The sequence below is a fragment of the Acanthopagrus latus genome, chromosome 4, assembly GCF_904848185.1.
Source record: "Acanthopagrus latus isolate v.2019 chromosome 4, fAcaLat1.1, whole genome shotgun sequence".
Lineage (NCBI taxonomy): Eukaryota > Metazoa > Chordata > Actinopteri > Spariformes > Sparidae > Acanthopagrus > Acanthopagrus latus.
The window spans coordinates 17,566,728-17,593,186 of record NC_051042.1 but is presented as its reverse complement, the minus strand read 5'-3'; the positions used below and the strand labels follow the sequence as shown (position 1 = coordinate 17,593,186).

Below are 26,459 nucleotides of genomic sequence, written 5' to 3'. Positions count from 1 at the left end.
TTAATAGTGTGTTGCCAGTGTTATTTTTTGCAGGACAAAAGTCTATTATCTTTATTTTTTGGCACTGGGATGAACTTTTTAATTAAAAATGAAATTTTCCTCTTCAGTATCCCATATTTTAATACTATCGTAAAAGGTCATCTTCCATGATATTAACATTCATTTGTGGTGTTTCACAGTGTATTTGGCACTCTAATTGAAGAGCAGAGAAGAGCAAAGGTGAAAAGGACCACTTCAAATGTGAAAGCCTCTTGGTAGTTCATGGGTGTTGTGTACACATTTAATCATCAATATTAGTGTGAAACTGAAGCAGCTCTGCTGAGCTAAGTATCGGGTTAGTAAAAGTCTGTTCAGCCAGAGCAGGGCAGAGGACCAGAGCTCCACCAACAGGTGCTTGTGCTCTTGTTGGTTTACCTTGGTGGGAGCAGGAGCTGTTACACATTGCTGTTTTCATGTCACTCTGGACACAATTTAGAAGGCTTAATGTTTAGAATGTGTTCGTCTACTTTAACCTGAATACAGCTGAAAACAAATGATCTTTTAACAAACTGTATAAGACACAGGCTGGCATCATAATGCAGATTTGAAATGAACTGTCCTGTGTCCTTGATTTAGTTTCACTGCTTTGTAGAAATAAGCAAGAAAGAAAGACTATTCTCAATAATAAGATACTGTATTACAAGTGCACATTGTCTGAGTGCATCCATGTGGGCTCATTTTGTAATTCAAATTTCAACATTTGTATTTACATTTTTTAAAACCAGCCAGCTTGAATGATTTTGATGATTTGAGTCACTGTTTTTCATTACCCTTGTCCATTACGTGCTCACACTGAATCTGTGTCTAAACTGTAAGATCCTATAGATTGTACGATATAATGATATATGACTGAAGTGCACATACTACAGGGAGTGCTAACAAACTAACAAACACACACACACACTGACACGCTTGGGCTGTAAAAATCATGAAGGTTATTGGGTAAAACAGTTGTCATGGGGACAGGTTGTGAATTGCATACCAACTATACCTATTGCCTGTGGTGGAATAAACAGATGTGTGGGACATATTATGGTACAGAACCTCGGCTAATTATGTAATTAGCTGTAGACATAATCAGGAAAAAGGGCCAGATATTGCATTAACCAGTTCACCTGTTGTGACAGCTGAACCAGAAATAAAATGGGACTTTTGCTGTGCAAACGACAACTGCTTAAACAGCCTCTGAACCATATTTATACATTTAGTGAAGGCACATTTGCACCTCAATCATTGGGTCTGCTTTAGACATATCACCTATAACATCACTTTAAATGTAAAAGTTGAGGTCAGATCTTTTTTCACCTGCTAGAAAACCTTGCCTCCTTATATTAACTTATACTGACCAAGACTTCATTCCTTCGTCTCTGAAATGCAAAACATGGTTAATATTCTCAACGTAATGGCAAGAGAGATTCAGGCTACAGAACTTTTAGACATCTCCCTGTCAAAGCTACCTCGCTGCTACCGTATGCTTGTCACAGCCAAAGGTGGTAAAAGGAAATACACATTCCTAACTCAAGTAGAAGAAAAGATGCTTGTGGCTGAAATGAAAACAAATTCTGATAAAAGTAGAAGTACTGATTCCACTTTTTAGTCAAAAGTAAAAATATACAGAGTCAAAAATATCCCTCTGAAGATATTTATGACATCCATTTCTGTGCAAAGTTAACTGGACCTCACGTCATATTAATATCCTCTAAAGAAGGTTAAACTTTAAGGTAGAATCAGCTGGACTTGACTGTGCTGTGTGAAAACACACCAAAAAAATAATTGATTATTGAGTCTCACTCCCAGGACATATGACATAGGACAAATACCAACATTTTGGGTTGCTTAAGCATCCTGAGCAGCAATAAACTGAGAAAATAAGAATATGCAGGCAATTGCACCACACTACTGTTCTGAAAATGTAAAAAGTGGAAAGTATTGATATTTTTGTTGAAATGTGAAAGTAAAAAGTTCCCCTGAAAAATGAATACTCAAGTAAATTACGGATACCTGAAAAGTATACTGAAGTACAGCCACCTCTGGTCATAGCATGACCCAGATATAAAATGTTGTCTCTGAGCACTCTAGTTAGCACCAGAGCATCTTCCTCATCGTCTCTGATAATCAGTGATTTCACAGTTAGAAACATCACATCCCAAAACTCACATGTCTTCTTAGATACAAAAATCAAGGAGCCCCCCTCTCTTTTAAAAAGACCCCGGAATGCAAAGAGGGCAACAGTCCTTGGTGAAAATGTAGCTCTAAATTTCAAACCAGTGTTGGGTAAAAAAAAAAAAAAAATAGTCAGGATGCTATTGAACCCACACAGATTGCAGGGATGGGAACATGTTCTACTGGCCGTATCGCTCAGTCAGAAAATAATCCAATGACCTACTCTTACTTCACAACTAATTGTAACATTCAATTTACCATGCCCTATTTATTGCCCTAATTATCCAGCTAAACACATTTTTAATGAGGCATAATAAATATACTGTATGTGGGTAGTGTCTGCACCATTGATTTTAAATTGCATACACCCACTGGCTCTAAGTCAGTTGTAAATTATTCTTAACTCTTAAGACTTTTCATAATTTACTCAAGCGGTTCAAAAGCTCAGATAGTCTACTTCATAGAGTTGTGTCTAATTGTTGTTTGATCAGATTAACAGCGGCCAAGAAGTTAGTGATCAAAGCTGAAATGACTCTGTGGGAACGCTGTGTCCAAAAAAAAGGATCTTAAACCTAAAATTATATTTAGAAGCTGGGTGAGAAAACATGAGTATTTAAATGCATGATCTAAGGGTGCTCCGACTGACTAATACTGAGCGCTCTTCTCATGCTGTGTCAGCGCTAGTTACAACCACTGTAAAGAATTGTGTTGCGCCACCGTAACCCCTCAGTCACAAACTAATGAAGGGCAGAACCTCGCAAATATGTTGCGATGGTTAAACCAAGAGGGCACTGAAAGTCTGTACTGAAATCAGCGGGTGGAGAGCTAGTTAGCTGTTAGTCATGCGGTGTGTTTGGTTAATAGCTCACAGCAGAGCTAAACACACAGCAGGACAGAGAGTTTCTGTTCAGTGGAAGACGAGGCGTTGAACAGAGCTGCACTAATGTGACAACACAAGCTTACAGTAAATAAATGTACTCAGGTACTTTAGTTGAGTACAGTTTGGAGGTAAAAGTACTATTACTAACTACTAAGTTTATAATTAGACACTTTTACATTGTGATTAACAAATTCTGCTGCTAAATTATTTACAGTTTACAAATAACTTTACATTTTGGTTTGAACCAATTTCTTTGACTCTATCAAAATAAAATGAATATAAATATTGTATTACTATGCTATGAATAACTAACAGCTATACATCACAATAAAGTGAAGAAATGTCCTTTTGATCGGTGATTATGATTGTATCGGCCGATTCTGCTTCCAGCAATCCGTGATTGGTGATGGGCCCCAAAAATCCTCAGCGCCTTAGTGTGAACATTATTCTACAATCTCTGTTGAGTTTAATACTATCGTTAGTATTTAAATCATGTTTTCTGCTTCTGAATCAACCAGAGCCTGAACAGACCCTGAAATCATCTTGCAAGGCCTTTGCGGCTGTTCCTCTGTCTAGACTCAGATCAGCACTGAGCTTTGTTTATCAAGGCTGTGGAGGGAAGGTAGCATGTTCTACCAGTATCCTGTTTCATCATCAAAAGTTCATCTTTTTTTTATTGAACCCTTTTGTGAATGCAACTACAATTTCACTGCTGTGCCATCCGCGGCCCTTTTCGCATATTTTGTATTTTTCTCTCTTCCATGAAGTGGTTGCTGTATGAGTCATCTGACAGGACTGACAGTGATTAACACTTTCTTTTTAAACACAGTTAGTCACAGAGGATCACATTGTTTCTCTCAAATGTAATAAGAGAGACCGTAAATTAAGTTAATGTGTGTTCTTGGGCAGAGAATCACTAAATCACAGAGGCGTAGATGAATCACAGTGTTTGACTCGGGGCTGTACTCTGTACACAACTTTTTCCACTGTGACAACCAGACAGTTTGAGGACAGACAGAGTACGTACCTATAATGTGCTTGCGATATGAAGCAAAAAATCTGCTTCAAATAAGTGAGTCAGTCCTTTCTGGATTGTTGCAACTCACTCTATCTTTAATAAGGTTAGAACACTGCTCTCTGGAGTCAACTGTATGACTGTTAATTGAAAATGAAGCAGGTGGACCTCGCCAGTGGAAGGGCTAATTAAAGTCACTGTGCCTACATTAACATGCATTGCTGGAGGGGCTCTACATGCTCTGATAGATCAAAAACCACTTGACTCCACTTCCAAGATTGAATACAGTCTTCAGGCAGTAAACAAAAGGAAAGCAATTTAAAATGCTAAAACTATACTTTTTTTGTATTCTGGCAACTGAAACTGCAGGTTTTGAGGCTATTTTATTTTGTCACAAGGTCACATTTGGTGTTGGGTCATACTTGGGATGCACACAACTGGTTCTGAATGAGTGGTGTTTCAGCTGAACTTACAACAACATTTTAATTTAATTGAAGCACACATTGCTATGATTTTTTTTATATGTATTGTAAACGTATCTGTCTTCTTTACTTGAACATATGGCAGCAGCAGATATCACCAAATATAATTCAACATATAGACATGTTTCATATATGTACATACACAACTATTACAATAGGTATGTCATATACTTTATAAACATCCATCTTTATTTAACCAAGGATGTTCATTCTAATCTTATATTGCCTTAAAAATAACCTATATGGCAGAATCACTGGTGATTTAGGGGCATAGAGTCAGCCCACATCCTGAAATCAGAATTTCCAGTGTGAGGTTTTTTTTGAGGATCTTCATAGAACTCTAATCTGCCATATGCACATCGGAAGAGTTAGGGGTCACTGCTACTATCCCTCTTCTCCATGCTGTCTGTGAAGAGATGCCTTTGTAAAGCAACTACAGTACAAATAGGGTCCCAGCACATAGTTCGAGGCATCAAACAACTGGTAGCTTTGCCGGATTTCTATTGAAAAGAGAACACAGCTCACCACTCTCCTGCAGCAGCTTGCTCGGTGTGGGGAAGCCCTGAGAGTCGATTACCGAGTGCAGTAGAGTTCTCAAGGATGAAAATCTATGAGTATTACTTGATGGAAATGCAACCAAAGTTCATATGTGTCTGGCCTACCAGTTTATAACAGTTATTATCGTGAGCTGACAGGGAAAAGAATGGAATTGAGCATTTCTAACCGCACTCGGTAATTGACTTGTCAGGGCTTCCCCACAACAAGCTGTGCTGCAGGAGAGTGGTGAGTTGTAAAGCTAACTGCAAAGCTAGCAGATGTTTGATGCCTCCAACTATGTGCTGGGACCCTATTTGTACTGTTGCTGAAGTTTAGTGCTGTTCTGATCATTATTTGTGCCTTTTTGTTGGCGGTTTCTTGGTTGGAGGCGTATACTGTATTGTATTGTCATCTTACAGTCTTTTCTGAGGTTGCTAAAACTATATAAGCTAGCGGTAGGAAAACTTTATCTCTCAAGGAGGGGTCTTACACTATGTCACGGTGTGTTAGACCATGGATTAAATTCACGCCGGAGTATCCCTTTAAGCTAGCTAAAAAATCTAAAGCTAAAAATTCTTTAAAGCTCCCCCTCCACCCAAAATCATGAAAAAAAACTTACCTTTATCCTGTGAGAGTTTGTCTTCATCTAGACTTCAATTTTGTTATAACAGCTCGATTTTTTACTGTTTTTGATACACATAACAATCCTGCATTAAACGTGTTGGCTAGATGTGAGTGTCATTGTTGTGTTTGGATAGCGGGCCTCATATCCAGGCCCTCAAACCATTTAGACTAATTGACAAAACTGCATATGAGCACTAAATACAAGTTGCAGTGCTGACAATAAGTCTTATCCTCTAAAATTGTATTGTTTTGAAGATTTTGTAAAATAATGGGAGTTCACACAACGGAAGCTGAGGACACAGGTACCTCTTCTAAACAGTTTCAACAATAACTGAACATTATAACCTTCATGAATTATTGAGGGACTGACTGCATCAATTTTGAGCTAGGTGCACCAAAAACTAGTGACTGTGTATAATCTCAAAATTGGAAACCAAATGGGTATAATGGGCCCAACTGAGAAAAAAACTGTATCACTGATCTCAGTCATTGTAGCGGTGAACCTGTCAGTGATATTATCTGTTATTTAGAGGTAAAGCAGTGCAGCAGGGAACTCCGGGCTACCATTGAGACAGGCAGAAACACAGAAGGTTCAGCTGCATCTAATCCTGCAGCTACAGCAGCAGATGCGGTGAAAGCAGCAACTATTCTAGCTGGAGTCAGACTCACTGCCCTCGGCGCTCTTGTAAAGACTCGTGGTTAGACTTTTGTGTTCACAATTCACCCCCCCCATACAGTGTGTGTGCTTATGTGTGTATGTTTGCATTTATTTATGAACAAATGCTTGTTTACTGCTGTAGTTGTGCAGTCGCATAGGTTGTGCTGATATTGAACTCTTGACACTGTTTATGTGGACTGTACATCATGTTATACAGATGTGACAAACTGCACTCTGCTGTTATAGGCACAGATTCCCAAATGAATCATACATGCATTTACATATCTTTATATAAGAGCTTTCCTTCCTTCCTTCCTTCCTTCCTTCCTTCTTTCCTTCATGTCTTTGATTAATCTGAAATATTCCTGTTTCGAGTCACTCAGTAGTCAGAATGGACCATATCAGTGTCACATTACTGTGGTTAAATTTTAAATTTCAAGCAAAATACACAAGCATGGTCTGATCCGATCTATATTATGTTGTCAGTGCCACAGTGCTGTTGGCCATCATGAATCAGAACCACAGCAGCGTGTTAAACCTAACCAGCTTTGGTGTCCCCATGACAGGATTACCACATCAAATGTGAGGGCAGTCTCCTGCAGTGGCATCCTGTTGGCGCAGGCCCTTTCATGTCCTGTTAAGACCCGAGGCTCCAGTGTATGCACTCTCATAAATCCCCAGTGTAACTAGGACATAATGAGGGTTGTGTGCGTGCGTGTACATGAGTGCATACGTGTTCACTTGTCCACTTAGAAAAGTGTGCGTGCTTGTGCTCAGGATTCTTTGTTTGACTGTCACTGGTGTGCACAAGCACCTTTAATGAGTAACCACAGCCTCCACTTTAACCAGAGGGTCAAGAATGAATAAAGAGGATGTTTGTGTGTTTGTTTTCATGTTTGTCAGAATCATGATTTTGTATTTGTACATTGAAGGTATAAATCAGCTGCTGGTGATATATTTTTTATTCCTGAAAAAAATATAGAACAAAGCATCAAAGTGCACCCAGAACAAAGTGGAAAATGGCAAAGTGGGAAGAAAAGAATGTTACATCATCTTACAGAGCTCGCAAGCGATATGCATAAAAAGCACTGCCAGAAAAGGAGGACAATCTGGAATGAGCTGTACAAGTCATTGTAAGTCAGATCTTTTATCCATATATTTTCAATGAAAAAAGAGAACTGTTCCTCATAACCTCTACAGCCATAACAGTCAGAATAAATGTGTTCAAGAATACATTTCCCCATTATAAGTTCTCTACAAACCAGTGATACGTTGAAAATCCTCTAGCTTGTCATGTGGTGATATAAACTGCAGAAAACACAAATATTGCAATATCAGCTCTTTCTAACATTGTGTAACCCAATACCATGTTGTGCTTGTGGTCTAGTTAAGTTTTGGCCCAAAAACCACGTGACATGGGTGATGAGGACATCATGTTTTGGCTTGAGATAACCTGCTTTGGTCACCACAAACTCTGCTAGAAATTGTCCTGAGGTCTCCTTAAACATAGCCAGTGGTTTCACACCTGCACATGTTGTCTTGAGCTCCAGTCACCGTTATCCCCTCCACCTCTTCAACATGTAATGTGAGCATGATATCACACTAATTATAGAAATCTCTATATGGTATTGTATATAAAGGTACGAATGTGAATGCATCGGCGGTCATAGCAACTTCTATGGTGACTGAAAATGGCATTGTTTGGATAAATACATCACTTGTTATTGATTGTTTGTAACCAAGTTGATTGAACATGTTTTGATTATATGAAAACAATGTCAGGCTGTAATGAATTAAGTTTGTTGCAATGCCAGTTCAGTCTGTTTATCTGGGTACAGTTATTTGGAATAAGTATTTGGATACCTGCTAGCCAATTAGAAATACCGCTTTACTGCAGTCTTGGTTTTATGTTTATAGAAGACATCTCAACTGGAGCTAATGATGCCTGAACCATTACCTGTGAAAACTACTACATTCTCTGTGGAGCAACATGCAGTACATCTTGTAGTCAAGTCAGGTTTGTTTGTTTTGGCCAGTTTCAATGCCTCAACAGGCTTCCCAGGCCCAGACCAGCAACAGTTCCCACCATAAACTCTCTATTAAAGCGGGGGGTAAAAATTCCCCCAAAACCTTAAGACAAGACCTTGGGAGGATACATTTTAAAGGAAGAAAAAAATTCCTCCTCAGACAGCGGGGAGGTGGGAAAGTGGAACTTGTGAAACATGAACAGAAAGTTGTAACAGTCAGTACAAAATACAGCAATGGGATTATAATTATACAATAGGATTATAACGGATCCAGTACTAATGTAGCAAATCCAGTATAAGAAGTCCAATAAAATAAGTCCAAGAAATGGGCATAGAGACATGATCCTTTCAAATATGTAAATCCAATGAAACAATTTCAAACTCAGTTTTTCTCATGAGTCAGACTCCAGGATGAAAGGTATAGGTGGGATAGGAATGAGGTGTTTAAATAAGATAATCACAAGGATGACTTCGCCATTTTTGTCCTAAATTAATTTTTGAATAATTTTCAGAACAACAGCTGGTACATGCAGATGTGTAACGCTGTTAAATATTTAGCATAATGAAAAGTGGTTATATAACCTGTCAAGTTCTCTGCACCCTCAAGTAGTAGAGTTAATTTATACTGTATGAGTGTTTACTCTATGCAGCAAGGGCTTTATTGAATGGACCACAGGCTACTATGGCTTGTAGCCAAAACCCAGATAAATAAGTGTTGCCGCTCACTGGATTATTACCTACGACTTGGAAGAGCTAATCTGATAGCTCTCGCTCTTTCTCTTCACCAGCCTCAAACAGCAGAGCAGCCAGTCCCACAGCTTGAACTGACCACTGAGCAAACTGTGCGTTGCCTCAACATACAAAGTGTGCCTGTCATTTAAAGCTGGCATAACCAACAGATTTAACTCATCCCGAACAAGTGATTGCCTGTTCATGGGTGAGCAATTATAAGGAAGCACAGCGGGCATCTCAAGCTTTGGATTTGGCTTGTATGGGGCTGTAAGAGAAATATAAGGCATCTTAAGAGCATAAGTTTAATGAATGTATCAAATTGTGTCCTTGTCTGCTCTGCACTAAAAGACTGCATTCATTTGTATGCCAGACCAACTAACTGCCTAGTGCAGTAGTTCATTGCAACATGAAGATTTTGTAGGTTGCATTTTCTATTTCTAACTTATCACAACACGGTCCTTATGCTCTGCTCAGGCTACTCTCAAAAAACATTGGTAAGGGTTAGGAAAACATCATGATTTGGCTCAAAATACCTGTATTTAGCAACAGTTAAACCAGTGGTTTTTAAAAGCTGACATGTTTTCATTCATGTAGACACAAACTGTATAGGTACAACAAACTGTCGTAAAACTTCAGGGGTTTTAATGTGCTTGCAATGTATTTGAGTGAACCTTTGCTGTGATGTATTACAGGTTGTTAATATGATATATCGTTAAGCAGGAGCAGGAGTCCAACACACCTCCAACAAGTCTGGCGTACACACATTGTGTCTGATGTGTTAACAGGTCATATGCAGAAAGATGCACCAAACTGTTATCACTTATGAAAAACGTATGAAACCTGATCTGCTAATAAAGTGTGTCAGCTGTTAAACTTAATAATCCCTGTACTATACCCAAGTGCAACAGTCAAAATGTGGAAAACATAGAAGGAGAACATGTGAATAGATAACTGTGATACTGGTGGCTATAAAGTTAACAAATTAATAAGTAGGAGGAGCAGCTGTCAAACAAATTCAATTAAAGTCAGGGTTTGTTGTATGAAAGTGATATAAAATTCTACTTTGTTATAATAAACTAGTTTTGTAATGAATAATTGCTGGTGTATTGCTGTTGTGTATACCTAATTTTTATTATTTATTTTTTTTTTAATGTTTTCACTGTTTCACTGTTGCTTTTGGAAGTACAAGTATTGGACTGTAACTAAGTACTTTACTGACTATACTTATGCACAGTTATGAGGTATTTGTAATTTATTTGAGCATCTCCATTTTCTGCTTCTTTAAACTTTGACTCCACAACATTTTAGAGGCAAGTGTGGTGTTTTGTTACTCCACTACAATCATTTGATAACTATGTTTATTAGTTTATTTGCAGATAACATGCATCAGAGCCAAAGATGTATCTATGTTATCGGCAGTCAGGTTTTCTTTTAAAAACACTGATTGCTTTCATCAGAAAAATGCAAATATCTTCTATTATCAAAATGTGAAAAATATGTATATGATATACAATAGATTGTGACAAACAAGCAAGTTGACAAGTCAGAATCATATTACTGTGCCTACAACTCCTGGGGGAACTTCAACAGCTGCTACACCTGATTGAAGACTTCAGCAGGTAACTTCTACACAGAGCAGAGTTTCATCTCTAAAGTTAAAGTAAAATCTTCATCCAGGTATTGTTTGATTCGGCAGTTCGGCTGTAATATAACTAAGATTAAGAATAGCTGCGTTGGGCTTTGCATTGAATCGACTATTGTTTGTGAAATATATGAGTATAAATTGTATGAGACAGATATTCTGAAGTCTTTGCTTTCAGAGCCTCCAAGAATTCAGCAGCTGAAATTGGTTCAAGCCCAAAACAATTTACAGAAAAAATTGCGACACTGTTGAAAGCAATAGAATTTCACAGTGAAGGTTGTGACCCATCGACTGTGCTCTTTCTTGCCGAAATATATTTTAACACACACACACACACACACACACACACACACACACACACACAGACACAGACAATGGATACATCACCTGCCTAATACATGGTTCAATTTCTGGCTTCATTTTGTTTTATAGATGTTGGATATAATATCTTTTTTCTCTCTGTTTGTTGGTCTTGAGCTTTTAAGCGGAGCCCTCACCTGTGTTTCATCTCACTTAGGCTTTATTGTGTCCCAGTACTAATCTTTCACACTGCATTTATCAACCAAAACAATGTAGATAATGCATGCATCGATACATTTACAACATTTCGTGTAGTTTTTGCATTCTAATTTATCACAAAGGAAAATATGTTATAGTTCATTCTGCATTTAATTGTTGTTAGCAATGAGAAAAGTCTTGCAACTCTCATCTCTGTATGGTACATTTGAAGCTATAGCTGGGTAGCTTGAGATTAGCATTAAGTCTGGAAAAGAATGGAAACAGCCAACATGACATACCAACATTAAAGCTCATAATTAAAACATATATCTCATACAACTGTGGGTTTTGGTTGTTGTTCCACGTGGTTTTATGTGCTGGACTGCCTCTTGGCTCAGAGAACTGCCTTGAGTCTCATTACCAGCCAAATAACAGAAACAGTCTGGCTCAGAATGCCTTGTTAAACATTAAATTTACACTTTTATGCAGACAAAAAGGGATACTATAACATGTAAAATGATGAATTTCAAAGCTGCTGGTGAGCAGATTTTGGCTGTTTCATGGTCCTTTCCTTCATAACTAGCATGAAACAGTTATTACTTTGCTGATATCTCAGTTGTTAACTTGCTAGCTTAGTTACATTGTTTGACACATTTTGACTTATTTCAATGTTGCGTTCCGTTCTGAGATGGCATGTGACAAACAAAATTTAACAAAACTCAGCAAAGTTGCTACACTTGGCGCTGGTACCTTTAATATCAGTGTAGACTGGCAGTGTAGGGGCAAAGGTCGCTAATGTCAGCCTATAAAACACCACTAGTGGCCAAGTAATGAGGCAGTGTTCTTTTTTACTTGATAATGTGAATTGGGAACGAATTGCAGACATCCGTGCATTTTCTATTTACATCAGATAAACAGCAAATTGTGGTGTGATACTACTGGGATTTCCAGTAACATATGAAATCACAACAGCTGAAGGCGGATTATTGGAAATGTCTGGTCACGGCTGTGTACATTAACACAATTAATGACAACTAATGACATATGTGTCTTTTTACTGCATAGACAACCCAGTTTCAAGGGCTATCTTTCCATTGGTAAAATACTTCATTTAGATTTGGGAATAAGACTGATTTCCATATTTTCATGTATCTATCTACAGACCTATTTCCTCAACAGTTGAACTACAACTTTCTGTTAAAACTATTATATAGGATTTCACAGTGTTCTAGGTGAATAAGTGTTCTGTACTGTATGTAATCCTACTCCCATGTCGCAAAAGTCTGGACTTGTTTATTAACTAACGATTGTTTTATGCATTTCTTTTATACACTCTATTCGTACATAGGCTGCATACATACAAATTTAAAGAGGCTCTATGTAACAATTTGTAGCAATTTTCATATGTTAATCACCATTTTATTGGTCATACGAATGCGGATTGTAACGTGACGCGAATAGTAAGACCTTAAGATGTTCCAACAAACCCCTCAAAAAAGCCTCACCCTCTCTATCCAGATTTGTTAGTCTGTTGCTTTCTCTGTTCTTATAAGTGTCACAGACTACATCGAAATGACAAAAGCAACACACTGTGCTTCTGCACATGCTGAGTCCCCAAGTTGTTTTTCTTTTCTTTTCTTTTCTTTTTTTTTTCTCGCCTGTTCTTGCTGGTCACTCGCTCAAACTTCTTGCTGAGTCCAGATGGAATCAGTTGGGGGTGACCGCTCATGCCAAATATCAAATTTGAAACCTAGAGTCTGTCTTGTATGAATCAGAGATGAACACAATATGGATGAAAGTGTGGACAAGAGGCTAAATAGAGAGGAAAAGAACTCTGGGCCATCCAACAGTACTTCTCTCCAGATGGAATGAATGAACAGAAGGGGCTGTGCTACTATTCAAACTGCTGCTGCCACATGAATGTTTAAAATCCCAATGTGTCACACTCGTCTACAGAAGTAGCTGCTGTGCTCTTGTTTATTTCATCTATACGATTTAAGTGTTTATACAATGTTTCCTGTCATTTTTAATCAATACACTATTGAAATCTTTCCATCTCTGCAAAGGAGGTTATGTTTATTCACCTACGTCTGTATGTTGGATGAAGGACGGGTCTCAGCCCAGAATAAACCCTGCTGGCTTTTGTGTAAACCAGATAAAGGGACAGATCCAGGAATTGTTTTTTCACTTTCTTTTGTTAATTTTTCATTGATTAATTCAAGGATCTTGATGCAAAAATTCTGGTGGGTTTAGGTGGCTGGTATCTGTGAGTGCATACTGATGTGGATCTGGTGAGCTAAAATATAGTTAAAAAGTTATGGATGCTTTAAAATTCAGGATGATACAGGACTGTTGAGGTCAACGGAGTAATAAATCTGTGAGTTGTGTGTATGTCTTTGGTGCTTTTAAGCTTGATTCACTTATCACCCTAAATTATCTGCCTTAAATGCAAAATTATCTGTTTGATATATTTCTGTCCTCTGTTTTGGCCCGTGGCAGGTGATTGACATCAAAGGGAAGCTGAAGGAGTCCAAGAGGTTCTGGTCCAACCTGCCAGATGACATCTGTGCCAAGGGCAATCTCACCGAGTCTGACGAGGAGCAGTGCTGGAACAGCCACACTAAGGGCAGGTAAGAACTGCCGCCTCTCATTATAACCACAGCAAAGTCACCCCATTCTGCGGTTATCACATTCTGCCTGCCAGGGATTAAAATAACCACACTGTGTTCCCAGATTATCACTCCCTCCGTAAGTACAATGGCTAGTACTTATATGGAGAACTTCTATATAAGCTCTGAGGTTCTAATTCTCAGAGGACTGTGGAGTTTCCAACACCTCTTATCAGTACTGCAGTGTCCAGAGTATCGCTGAGCTATACAGTAGATTAGACAGCCAGTTGCTTTCTGTGACAGTGAACCAGAGCTGCTGGCAGAGGAGACATATCACCCCATCACTTTGGCCCTCTCCAAGTAACAGAATCACCAGATGGTGCAATAAAAGACATGTTAATTCTCTTGTTGGTGCCAGTACCATTTTTAAGCATCGCTCTAAATCTGGTAGGTAAACTGATTGCCCAGAGATGATAAAACTGCAGAAACAATCAGAGCATGTCAAGAGTGTATTATGAAATCCCCTCAATGTTCTAAGAACTCTGCAATAGAAATGGTTCTCCAGTTCACTGGTATTTGTGCTTACTGTAATGTCATTTATACTAGTATCATTAAATGCTTTATATCCCTAAAATCTGTGCAAAAACAGCTAAAATGGTCATGTAAATCAAATAACCATAATAAATGGTAAAAGTAATGAAAGTCATGTCATAAATTGTAAAAATACAAAAAGATGTTTTCATCATATTTTACTAAATAAAAACAATGAATATAGTGATCCAAAAGATTTCTGAACGTAGAAACATGAAGAAAAGAGAAGTCTTAACACTCAATAACTTATTTGAACTAACTACATATTTTTAGTACTGAGGTACTGAGTACTGAGTTTTGATCATCTGCAGTAGAAACACTACATTGGTATTTCTGCTCACAGTGATGTTATTTCTAAGCATTTCTTAAAATGCTCAATATGCAAATAAAAGGGCTTAAAACTACTGACTATTTATGATTAGACCTTAACATACATCACATATGTATATATAAAAAGTCAAATACCGTTTTATTACTCTTACATCATTTATAATGTTTTGAAAAAATCTAATTCATCCTGCTTTTCACTGGCTGTAATGTTACATTCAGTGGATTTATTTTATTGGTACATATTTGTACTGTGTTGAATACAAGCTTTTCCAACTGTGGGATACCTATTGAGCCTGTTTTCACCTGAGTTAGCACTTGCAATAGCTTAGTTTGTTACATGTCAACTCCTACCGCTATACAGTGTACCTCATAGCATTCATTCAGCAATTGGTCTTTAACAACTAATTTATTATCAGACTCATTCCTGACTTGTTCCTTTGTAATTGCTCACATATTCATGTACCATATTTTTAAAGATCAGCAGTAATTTATTTTATCAACTTTCATACTTTCTAACAGTTAAGCAATAATTAGGAGCTTCAGGCAGGAAACAGAGTCATTGAACTTGTTGTAAAAATATGTTTATGCAGAATAAAGCATGAATACGTTCTTTGTAATGGCTAATAAAGCAACTACATAATGTGTTCCCTGATATTAAGCGTTACCATACCAAGCGGAATACAAAATGAATGGTTGACAGAGTAACACACATGTGCAGCAAGTCTAAAAATGGAAACAAGACTGCTCTTGCTGCAACAATCAAAATCATGCTCTCCATCTTTGTGAGCATGTTGCCTTTCACATGTAGGCCATTATTTTCACAGCAGAGCAGTCAATTGTTTTTAAATTGTTATGTCAAAAAATCGTAATGTGCGTCGTAATATGTGGACATCAGGCTTGTCAAGAGCTCTCTGGAGCAATGTGTCACCACTCTCAACATGAAGCAAGACTAATAAGCCTAATAACACACCCATGTTTTGTCTGATTTAAGCAGAATTCATAACAAATAGTATCTCATACAGTTCTGTCTACTCACCGTCTGTCTACTTTGTGAGCTCTCAGCATGTAACCCAAGATCATGAGGTCTCTGTGTGTTGTGGTGTGGGGAGTCCTGGTCAAACACACTGCACAAAAGCTCGAAACAGAAACCACACTGGCAGATGACAACTGGATGAGCTCTATAATTTTTATTTGATGAGACGGTTTTAGTGGCAGGAGCAACTCAATAAACAGCATTTTAAGGAGAACATGAAGAAAACATGCTCACGACCACATTTTAAAAACACTGCTTATAAATAACCAAAACAAAAATAGCTACGTATCTATTCTGCATTTACAAGGAGCCTAATATTCCAACTATAATCGGTTTAAAAACCCAAACAGAATATAAATGCTTGATATAAACACCTCATTCGGAATAAATAGACCAAGTTTAAACCTTTTCATAAAACCTTTTTTTTTAAAAAATTGTCCCACAAACAATGTTGCCAGTAAGAACCATGCCAGGGCTACAACATGGAAGTATTAGCTGATTCAAGTCTTTGTTGTCTCACTGTGCACAGATATTTCCCTGAAGTGGTGAAGGAGGGTCTAACCAACCAGCTGAACAACCCAGAGGTGGACGTGGACATCACCAGGCCTGACACACTGATACGACAGCAGATCATGGCTCTCCGTGTCATGACCAACAAGCTAAAGAACGCCTACAATGGAAATGACATCTACTTCCAGGACTCGAGTAAGTTCTCCAGTCTCTTGGGTGTGTGGATGTGCAGGTGGAGATGAGATAATGATACTGATATGAATCAAACTGCTGAGAGAAAAGTGTCTCTATTGATTGTGTTGAGACACACACACACACACGCACAAATATAGACTGTCACTACTGGAATAAGATATCAGGTATGATTCATTATCAACCCATCATACGTGTCCAAAGGATGCATCAGTATTGTACTGCAACAATACTGACATTATTACTACAATACATAAATGTAGGCATGGTGACACAGACAATGATAGACAGCCAAGTCTATATTAGAAGGGTATTAAAAGAGCAGAAAGAGCCATGATGTGATCACTCTGTTGCAGCCAGTTTACTGCTGAGCTATTAGTAGTTTTATAGTAAACAGAGTGAAACAGACTAAACCAGCAGATAAGGAGACCTGCTACTGAACTGAAGGCAGTCAGAGTCAACCTGACAGCATTACGACAAAGAATCCTAAGAGGTCACGTATCATAAAGAAAAAAAGGAACATACAAAGTGATGATGAATCCTTTAACCAAACTACTGAGCAAAATTATTTATCAAATTCTACCACCATTACAGCTGAGCTTCGCTGTTCGTCTTTACTGCTGACCAGGGCTTAATTCTTACTCTCATGTCCACATTGCTTGCACCAAACTAATGTGCTGTTTGTAATATTTTTTTTTTTTTTTTACTTGATTTTGTCGCTGCAGGTGACGAGGGCAGCAGTTCTGGCAGTGGTAGCGGCTGCTCTGACGGCTGCACAACAGAGTTTGTTTTTGTTGGAACAGAAGCTCCTGTGATCGGAGCCGACAGAAGTGATGAACGTGCAGCAGCAGCTGCCGCGGGCAACACACTAGCCTGCGGACCCTCCCTGCTGCTGGTGATGGTCGCCCTCACACTCCCGCTCTGTGTAATGCAGACTCAACGGAGATAATATACGGGCGTGGCCCAACCACTGACTTTTATACTGTTATGTACAGTATGTTAAACAGCAAGTTCTACTGCTGTTCCCTCACTGGACGTGTAGAACCTTGTGGAAACCTGTGGAAAATGGCTTACTGTGTGGTGCGGTAGGACTGATTGAGTGAGTGAGTGCAGTGCTGCATCCTGCTCGCCCCCCAAAGAATGCTCGGTGCCATCACTGAACCAGCTTTCCCATCTTTGAAAAAAAGAAAGAAAATGTGGTGTTTTTTCATTATTCTCGAGTGGGTTGTGAAGAATATACTTCTCTTTTAGACAGTAAAAACCATCAGATGTGATTTTGCAGATGAAGGGGAATCTATATTTCCTGTCCTTTGTTTGATGAGGTTGTGAAAACGAGACGATACCCACTTACTTACTTACTTACTAGTCTTGTTCCCCTCAGACAAAAAGGAGAAAGTCTTACTGTGTGCATGCGTGAAAATGATGTTAACTGACAAAAAAAAAACATTCTTTGGTGTCTTTTTTTATGCAGGCCACACAGTTTTGGATTGGTTGGAACAGGATTGTACAGTGTTAGCAGTTCACCTGGTTTCCCGTTTGCTCATATCAGTGTGGCTTCAGGAAGTAGCAGTTCTTACAGCCACATTATAGTTGCACATTTGATTATCTCTAAGAAAGTGCTAATGTACTGCACTAAGAAAACTACTTTGCACAGATTATTTTTGTTGGCTTCATAAGTTTTTAAAGCTACAGGAAACATCCCCGTCATAGAGAAAGATCTATATTTTCAGATCATTTAACTGATTGTATTGTACCTATAAACAGTTGCAGTATGTATTTCACTGGGAGATACTGTAATGTTATCTTACTGGCTTAGTTAATGGCTACATTTTTAAGAAATGTATTATTTGTTTTAATTTGATTGCTTGTAAAATGAAAAAAACTAGACAAGAATTCTTGCAACAAACTAAGCCATTGTACTACAATTGCCTGCTAATATTCAGTTACCTGGTTTACTCTCTTCTGCTTGGGTACCCAACTTGCACTTATACATTTATTTTATTTTCTCAGAAGGCTCAGACTCTATTAGTTGAATTAGTTATATTTTAATTACATTTTCATTTATTTTTCTTCGCTCCCACACTTTCATTATTTCTGATTATAGTTTTATTTTGATGTTCATGTTATTCGTTTATGGTAGCTAATCCAATGTCACCTGAGTCCTGTAAAAGCTGTCATGCGCCCCTCCATTAGGCTCTGCAGGTTTACCCATTTACTGCGCTGAAATCTCTTGTTTGGCCAATCAGAGAAGGCTAAAGGCTATAGAGGATTTAACGTTTTCTTAAAAGGCCTGGACAAAGTCAGTGACTCAAAAAGGGCAAGGTACCAAGGTTATAGGGCTTCGACTACTCTCTTAGAACTAGGGTTACTATTCGTAACCTTCATTATACCTCCTGCCGGCTTCGACCTCCAACAGGCTCTATAATAGCTCGCACTCCACAAATACAATTTGATGTCTCTGACCTCTGGTCGCACACAAAAGACAGGCCCCAGGAATGTTGTAGGAATTCAGAGGAAACAAACAAAGAGGCAAACATAGATTGATAACAAAAGGGCAGATGAAAACGCCACCCACATGCCACATGCAACATTATAGTTGCACATTTGATTATCTCTAAGAAAGTGCTAATGTACTGCACTAAGAAAACTACTTTGCACAGATTATTTTTGTTGGCTTCATAAGTTTTTAAAGCTACAGGAAACATCCCCATCATAGAGAACGATTTATATTTGGCGCCCAGACGATCCGTCACTACCGCAGTGTTTCCTCAGTCCTGTTCCTTGGGGCCTCTGCTCCAACACACCTGATTCCTTTGATAAACATAAAAGTACAATTTGTACATATATATGGACCATACACAATAACAGCAATATGAACGTCAAAAAGACATATGGTAGCGCAGGCAACCAGACATCACTATCCAACATAAACATTAGCATTGAGCTTCACCCGCCAACACCTGAACAAAAAAAAAATTGATGTTCTTCAGCACAAGTGACAGTTGAGGGTGAAGTGTAGTTCTCCTCTGTTCCCTTCAAATGAGCAAACAACTAGAGAAGACTGGTATCTACATTTCCAAAGTTTGCTGTAGCAACATCTTTGTCCTTACACAGAGCATCTTTCCTCACTGAGCTCATACGAGACCCCACAGGAGGCACCCACTCTAGAACAGATGGGAAAACATTTGACCTCCGTTGCCTCACTCCCTGCAGAAACTGCTTCGGGAGAAGGTGACTGAGCAGCAGCCTCCCACCAAAACTAGCGTGACACAATTAAACCGCTGATGCTTGAGCTAATTGTGGAGTGCGATGGGCCTCTATCCAACTGGAACCTGAGGAAAGACAACACTGATCAACATAAGGTCCTCCCTAATACCAAACTGCCCACTGTAGGAGAGAGAACAACGCAGGTACATTTTTATATGCGGTTCACTCTCATGAAGCATGTGACTTAGACGTCTGCTGCAGCTTGTACTCCAGCACATGGATAACAAAATGATGGCAGATGAAAACATCAGATCTGTGTGGCTTAAGGACCGTAATGCTCCTCAAATGAATACATGAAACAAACAGATGCCATATTTCCATCATGTTTTCCAAACGATTTTCCATCATTGGAGCTTTTACTGCCTCTTGTTCAATTACATCATCCCATTGCATTGTCTTCTTCTGCAGTTGTTAAATGGCACAATAATCCATATATACCACCACAGGCTGTCACTGGAGCAAGGGGGAGAGGAGACCATCTCCATGCCATTGCATTCATCTATTGGTCCTATTCGAGAAAAGTTAGAATTACATTTTAAAGATCTCAGTCAGTGAATCCATTCTTAATATCAGTGCATACTGCAGGGGTGACCGAGCAAGCTTGTTGAGCCCCTCAGGGTCAAAGCCTGTTCGAGAGCCACATTGCAAAATTGCTGCAGCTCAGATGTCAACAAAGGGTGAACCAAACAAATCGGAAGTGAAACCAATTCTGGTGAGCTGGATCCGGCCCAGAATTCGGGTTAGTTTTTGTTCATTCGGTTGCCTCTTGGCTGACATCTGGAATGGAATGGCCTGCTTGTGGCTCAGATCTGGCAAACAGAGTGGACCGCCCAAATGTGATGTGAATCATTACTTACGCTATGTGGGCTGAAGATGGGTGTCTGGAACAAATTTGCTATCTGGGAGAGGACCACAGTTGACTTATCTATTAGAACTCAGTGAAACAACCTGAAACTAACATCAAAATATTTTTAGGATGTGCCATAATTTGAAATTTCACAATATCCTAATATTTATGAACCATTACCTCAATATATTGTAGGGATGACTTTTGGTACTCCCAAAAAATATGTACACAGTTCGAATTTTGATAAGTGATGATCAGTAATCTGGATCAAATAACAAAGTAGGTTAAGGCTCTTTACAGTAACAAATATTTTAAAACCTGCAACACACAAATCACAGCTTACAGCCTAAAAGCATATAATAATTGAAGAGGATGTTAAGTCTCGTATCACAATAACGATATAATACCTCGATTTTGCCCCACCATCTATCATATTAAGTCCAAAATGGTGATGACGCTGCTGTTTATGCAGACGTTACAGAAGTTATTCTGGATTCCTGACGTGTCCTCCGCCAGATCATGGTGTCTTCACATGCGAGCCCACCACAGAGCTGTGTTTGGCAGAGGTGAAAACAAACGGATCCCGATATGAACTCTCTTCATTAGCAAACGCACCAACTGGTGCTGCATCAGTGAGTCAGACAGACGAGACAGATGGGAGGTAGCGAGACAGGACGGGCGTCCAGCAGTAACTATTTATAACGTGTTGAATATTGAATAAAATACTATTAAAACAACTCGCTGGCAGACCTAATGTGCAGCAACAGTTTTCCCGAGGATTCTCCCACCCAGGAGTGCAGTCCCGGATAGCGGATAATTGCAAAGAAGGGGGATTCATGTAAAAATGATGGTCTGTTCCATGAGGCTGTGATATCTCAATCTTAGCTGCAGTCATTATATGTCTCAGAAAGATGTCTGCACTCAATACAGCGTGTTCTGACTTAAACACAGATCAGCCCAGTCGCCAGGATAACTGATAATGTTTCTGCAAACCACTGACATGTTCACATTTGAAGTCATTTGGGGCTGCGTTTAACACGGACATTTCTACAGTCTGTCACATCACATTAATGTACGTGTTTATTATCTGAGGTGGAGGGGACCGTATTTGAGTTACATGTGCCTGGACTATTATTACTACTATTACTGACAAGGGACCACAGAGTTTTAACATCTATGAGCGTGATACGACTGGATATTTTCAAAGGGATGTTAGTACAATTTACAGCCCTGTCTGTTGCCCCGAAAAATGTGTGTTTTTGACAAGAACTTTTTCCCCACCCTAACCAAGCGGTTTTGGTGCCTAAAACCCTAAAAGCAGTAAAAGCAGTGCTGTCATAAAATAACATGTAATAGAGAAATGAACCTAAAGAAACATACAGTTGCAACATTAAGAGTTGTGAAGTTGTAACATATCCGTGGTTCGCAGAAACGTGCATTGCCAGCTTTTACTCTGGCGACTGGGTGCACAAATATGTGTTTTTTTCAGCACTTTTATTTTGGAGTTAAGCACGGTGTCATTGTTTCCTAAAACCCAGATTCAACTGGTCCATAAAAGAGTTGTGTTCAGATTATCATTGCTCTTCTCTGGCAATTCTACAATTGGTTAGTAAATCGAATATGCAACAGGAAGAGATTAGACTTGCATGGTAGAGTCTTATATATGGCTGCAGACAAACATATAAATTCAGTTTTGAAGTGTTAAAAACATTGTGGAGGCAGATATTTTTCGAGTCCGTGCTGGAAGTGAGGCGGAACAATCAGTACAGTGTGGGTTCGATAATAAGGCAGGAAGTTAGCCGTGTTGCTTCGGATACTGGCATTGTTGAAGCTCTGGCGCTGCTGCCTCCTCACTGGGGCTTAACGACTACATTTTTTGAGAGTGTAAAAACTCAGTAAGCATCTGCAGCCATACAAAAAAGGTCCAATGCATCCGTAAGCACCTCTACAAGATCTGTGTTTGCAACACCAAGAGTTTTGGATGAGTGAGGATAAGGCCTGTCTTTTTATTGGTGCTGCTAAAACTCAGCAGAGAAAGTGAATTAACGGAAGAATGTGTCAGGAGTAGGCAGACTTTTTTCCAAAGAGCTTTTTGTCGGTACAAACAACAGGCTTCTCTCATTATGACGAGAGGTGGTTTGTTCGCCATCTTTCCCACTGCCTTGTGTATTCCTCTCTCTCTCTCTCCTAACAATACATTACCCTGGTCAGACATACAGTATCACTGTCTGCAATGCTTAAGTGCTCATCTTAATTTGACTGTGAGCCATATTTCTTTGTTTCTGTCTTGTTCATTCTCTTTGGCATTTGAAAAACTGAACAAAAAAAAAAAAAACTGAAAAAAAAAGAGTAAAATCGTGGTTGGCTGGAGTTTTTTTTAAGAGAATGTTTAGAACAAAACGTGTTATGCAAGGTCTTCTCCATTTTGATGTTAATCGTTTGCTGCACTTTTGCTACAACATATGCTGTGAGTGTGGTACTGTCGTGATTTGCAAAATCAGATAACTAAAGGAGCACATTTTAGATTTTTCGGCGCTGTCAGTGCACGCTGTTTGAAGTGTTTTGGGGGAACTGAAGTTGATGGCTATACAAGCAGACATGCCTTACCATTTTTAAAAGACTAAAATGGATTGCTTAATGGGCTTTTGTTACACATTCTTGTATACAGAAAATAATACAAAGGTAATAATAAACATTTTATTAAAAAAATGGCCTTGTTTCCTGTTTTTCTCAGTTTTTTTTCATCGCTGTCCTGTGAAAAGCATGTGTCTTTATCGTTCAGCTCTTTAGATCTCTTATTACCACAACGAGGGCAGTGCCCATTCAAAACATGCTGTTCTGCACAGATTATCTGGTATGTGAGGGGTTTACAGATCCAGTATTAAGCCTCTTGAACTGCTCACAGAGTCATCGTAGGAACCTCCAGAATACCAAACCCGTTTGATATTTATGACTTAAGATAAGATAGATAACTTTATTTATCCATGAGGGGAAATTCTTACACAGACAGAAACAAGACATCATTTTGGACAACATTTTTAAAACTGTAAGTAATACATTTTAATAATCATAGGGTTTTGGGGGGGGGGTTTGAAGGAAAAGACAGTTTTATGTATTTATTTTTTCTCAAATTATGTCTCTACATTACAGTGTTATCAATATGATCTTTAAAATCTGGATGATTACATCCATACTTTCTGAGCTGGACCACAACCAAGGAGAGTGACATCACGGAGCAGCTAACTGTGTTGTCAAGCAACATTTAACATTGTAGCCCTGAACGCTAACATAAGCTAGCATTCTACTGTTGACAGAAACTAAAACTCCTACCTCCCCTCCTTCCAGAGCTCTGAGGCCCCTCTAGTGTCTATTGTTTATTCAAAAATTAAAGATGCTGTTTATTCAAAATGTATAATAAAGAACATGAACAAACTGCATCATATTTTGACACAGTGTAGAAGGATATCTGCATACACATAGACAAGGCCTCAATAGTGACAATACCAGGAATCTGATGCACGTAATTAAGCCATAATTTATTTTCTTGTTTAACACTTGCCCTTTTGCTTCTGTGACATGTAAAAATGTCTTCAGTGAAAAAGCTGCATAATAATTGGAGAATTGGAGATAAATAATGTTCTTGATCGCATAATGTGTCTCTAAAGTGAATGTAATTTAGTTGCTTGCTAGTCAAGTTTTTCTTCAGGTGGCATTTTTAACAAACCTTCCTTAGAATGTCAGCACAGTTTGTGGCTGACATATTTGAATATCAGGAGAAATTTTGGATTAACATGTCAGGTTATTTAGAACTGCTCAGCGAAAGTGGTGTAACTGAAAGTCTATTTAAGAAATACATTAGGTCTTTTGTATGAGCACTTAAAACTAGCATGTCAGGTATTGACACAAAAATGCAAGATGCCACATTTCAGAGTCATTTTCTCCACTGAAACAGTAAATTACAGTGCAGGTCCCCTTTTAGATGTTAATGCATTTAAGACAGTTCCAGGCTAAATTGCAGTCCGCTGCTCAGGGAAATGGATCCTTTCTTTAAAGGAATTATTACCGCATGCTAGCTAATGAACTCCCATGAACCTGAATTGAAAAACAGCCTCTTTCATGTCTCGTCCTTGAGTCTCTCCCCTATTTTGTTTCTTGAATTTTGGTTCTCTCCTTTGTCACAAAATGTGATGTTGCTTTACCGATTACTTAAGAAGGAAAACATATAAGCGGTGATCTATTTTAACAAGTTATGTGACATGTGATCATGTGAGTTTATATCCAAATATAGTGTCTGTGAATAGAAAAATACTTTTTATAGAAATTATTATTGTCATTATACGTTAACATATGTGGTACAGTATTTGCAGCAGGTTACAGGACCTGGATTTTTAGAAATATAATGAAATGTGAATGCTCAGTGCACAGAAAATTAAGATACCTTGTCCGCCAGCCAGAACAGATGTAGTGAAAGTGGAACAGGTAATGCTGAGCACCGTCAAGCACAGTTGAGATTAATATATCAACTGCTACCTCTGATCTATCAATAAACTTGGTTCAGTGTCACGTTTTGTCAGTCAGGGGTGGCAGCACGACGTCTGGCAGGCAGACGAAACAGAGACAGAAAAAAAAAGCTTGCTACACAGCCACGCTCAATAAATCTTACCCCCCCCCCAAAGCATCCATTTATTCATTTTCACATGACAACAGCAACGGGGACAAGACGAAACGGCCTCACATCTGAACCAGAATTATTCATTATAATCTCTCTTTCTGTCTGTACAATTATTTATGTGCTTCAATTATGGAGAAGCAAGTGTGAAAGGGCCAAACTCCAGATGCAGTACGAAAAACTTCATGGATTTCAAAGACAGAGCTGGGTTTTTCTGCGGGATCTGCTTGATAATTTTTGGATTGCTTTTGGCTAAAAAAACCATGTGGCTGTAAAGAGAATTAATTCTGCCGCACTGTAGTGCTGGAGGAATACAGTACGAGTGCTATAACGCGATCTGATCTGCAGGCATAGTCTGAAAGGATTTAACTGGAACCATTTGTTCTGCACTTTATCTTCGCATTCACACCATGTGAATATCTTTCACACTGCTGGACAGCTTTAGAATTCTATTAATTTCAGTGATTAGTCTTTTTCTGTGGCTTTGTCAGAAAATGTGAGCAACAGCAGGCCGGACATACTGGTACCAACAGCCAGCAGAGATGATGTGGTGAGTTTTGGTAAATACTTAAGGAGACATTTAAAACTTTATAATTTTATTTTGGGTTATTACTCAAACAGGGTTACCTGCTTTAATGCTAAAACAAAATCATCAGTTTTCTCATGCAGTCCAGTGCAGCAGTACTCCTGTCTCTTTAAGCCCCCCCCCCCCCGAATACCAAGTCTCCTCCGATTGGTCAGCCCACACATGCCTGACCCAGCAATGCTAATAACAACAACAGAGCAGCTGTGCTAAATCAATCAAACTAACTGCGAGGCATTGCGATATAATTTGAGAATTAAAGGTGAGAATACTGGAGAGGCATTTCGGGAGCCGCGTTTTCTGCAGGAGAGGGGAGCTTCTTTTGGCCTTTTTTAACTTTCCAGCTCTTGCACACCTTGCATACTAGGCCTCCTTTAAAATGCCATTAGTAAATCTATTTATCATTTCAGCTCACATTTAACTGTTTACCACTCACCTCAACCTGAACCCACTATAAAAGGGGAGAAACAGACTTTGACACGAAACCTCTCCCTTTCACTTCACTCAATATTTTTGCCTGTGTTTTCAAAA

At 38.8% G+C, this 26,459-nt stretch overlaps 1 protein-coding gene across 4 annotated transcripts in view; it reads left to right on the top strand.

Moving 5' to 3' along the window:
- Positions 1-23,385, top strand: part of gpc6a (glypican 6a) — a 253,302-nt gene extending 229,917 nt beyond the window's left edge. For all 4 annotated transcript variants that reach the window (XM_037095505.1, XM_037095506.1, XM_037095504.1 and 1 more), the window contains 3 exons: positions 13,797-13,927; positions 16,390-16,565; positions 17,288-23,385. In XM_037095505.1, coding sequence (XP_036951400.1) covers positions 13,797-13,927; positions 16,390-16,565; positions 17,288-17,511 — 531 coding nt within the window. In that variant the 3' untranslated portion in view covers positions 17,512-23,385. The remainder of the gene's footprint in view (positions 1-13,796; positions 13,928-16,389; positions 16,566-17,287) is intronic.
- Positions 23,386-26,459: the final 3,074 nt, after the last annotated feature.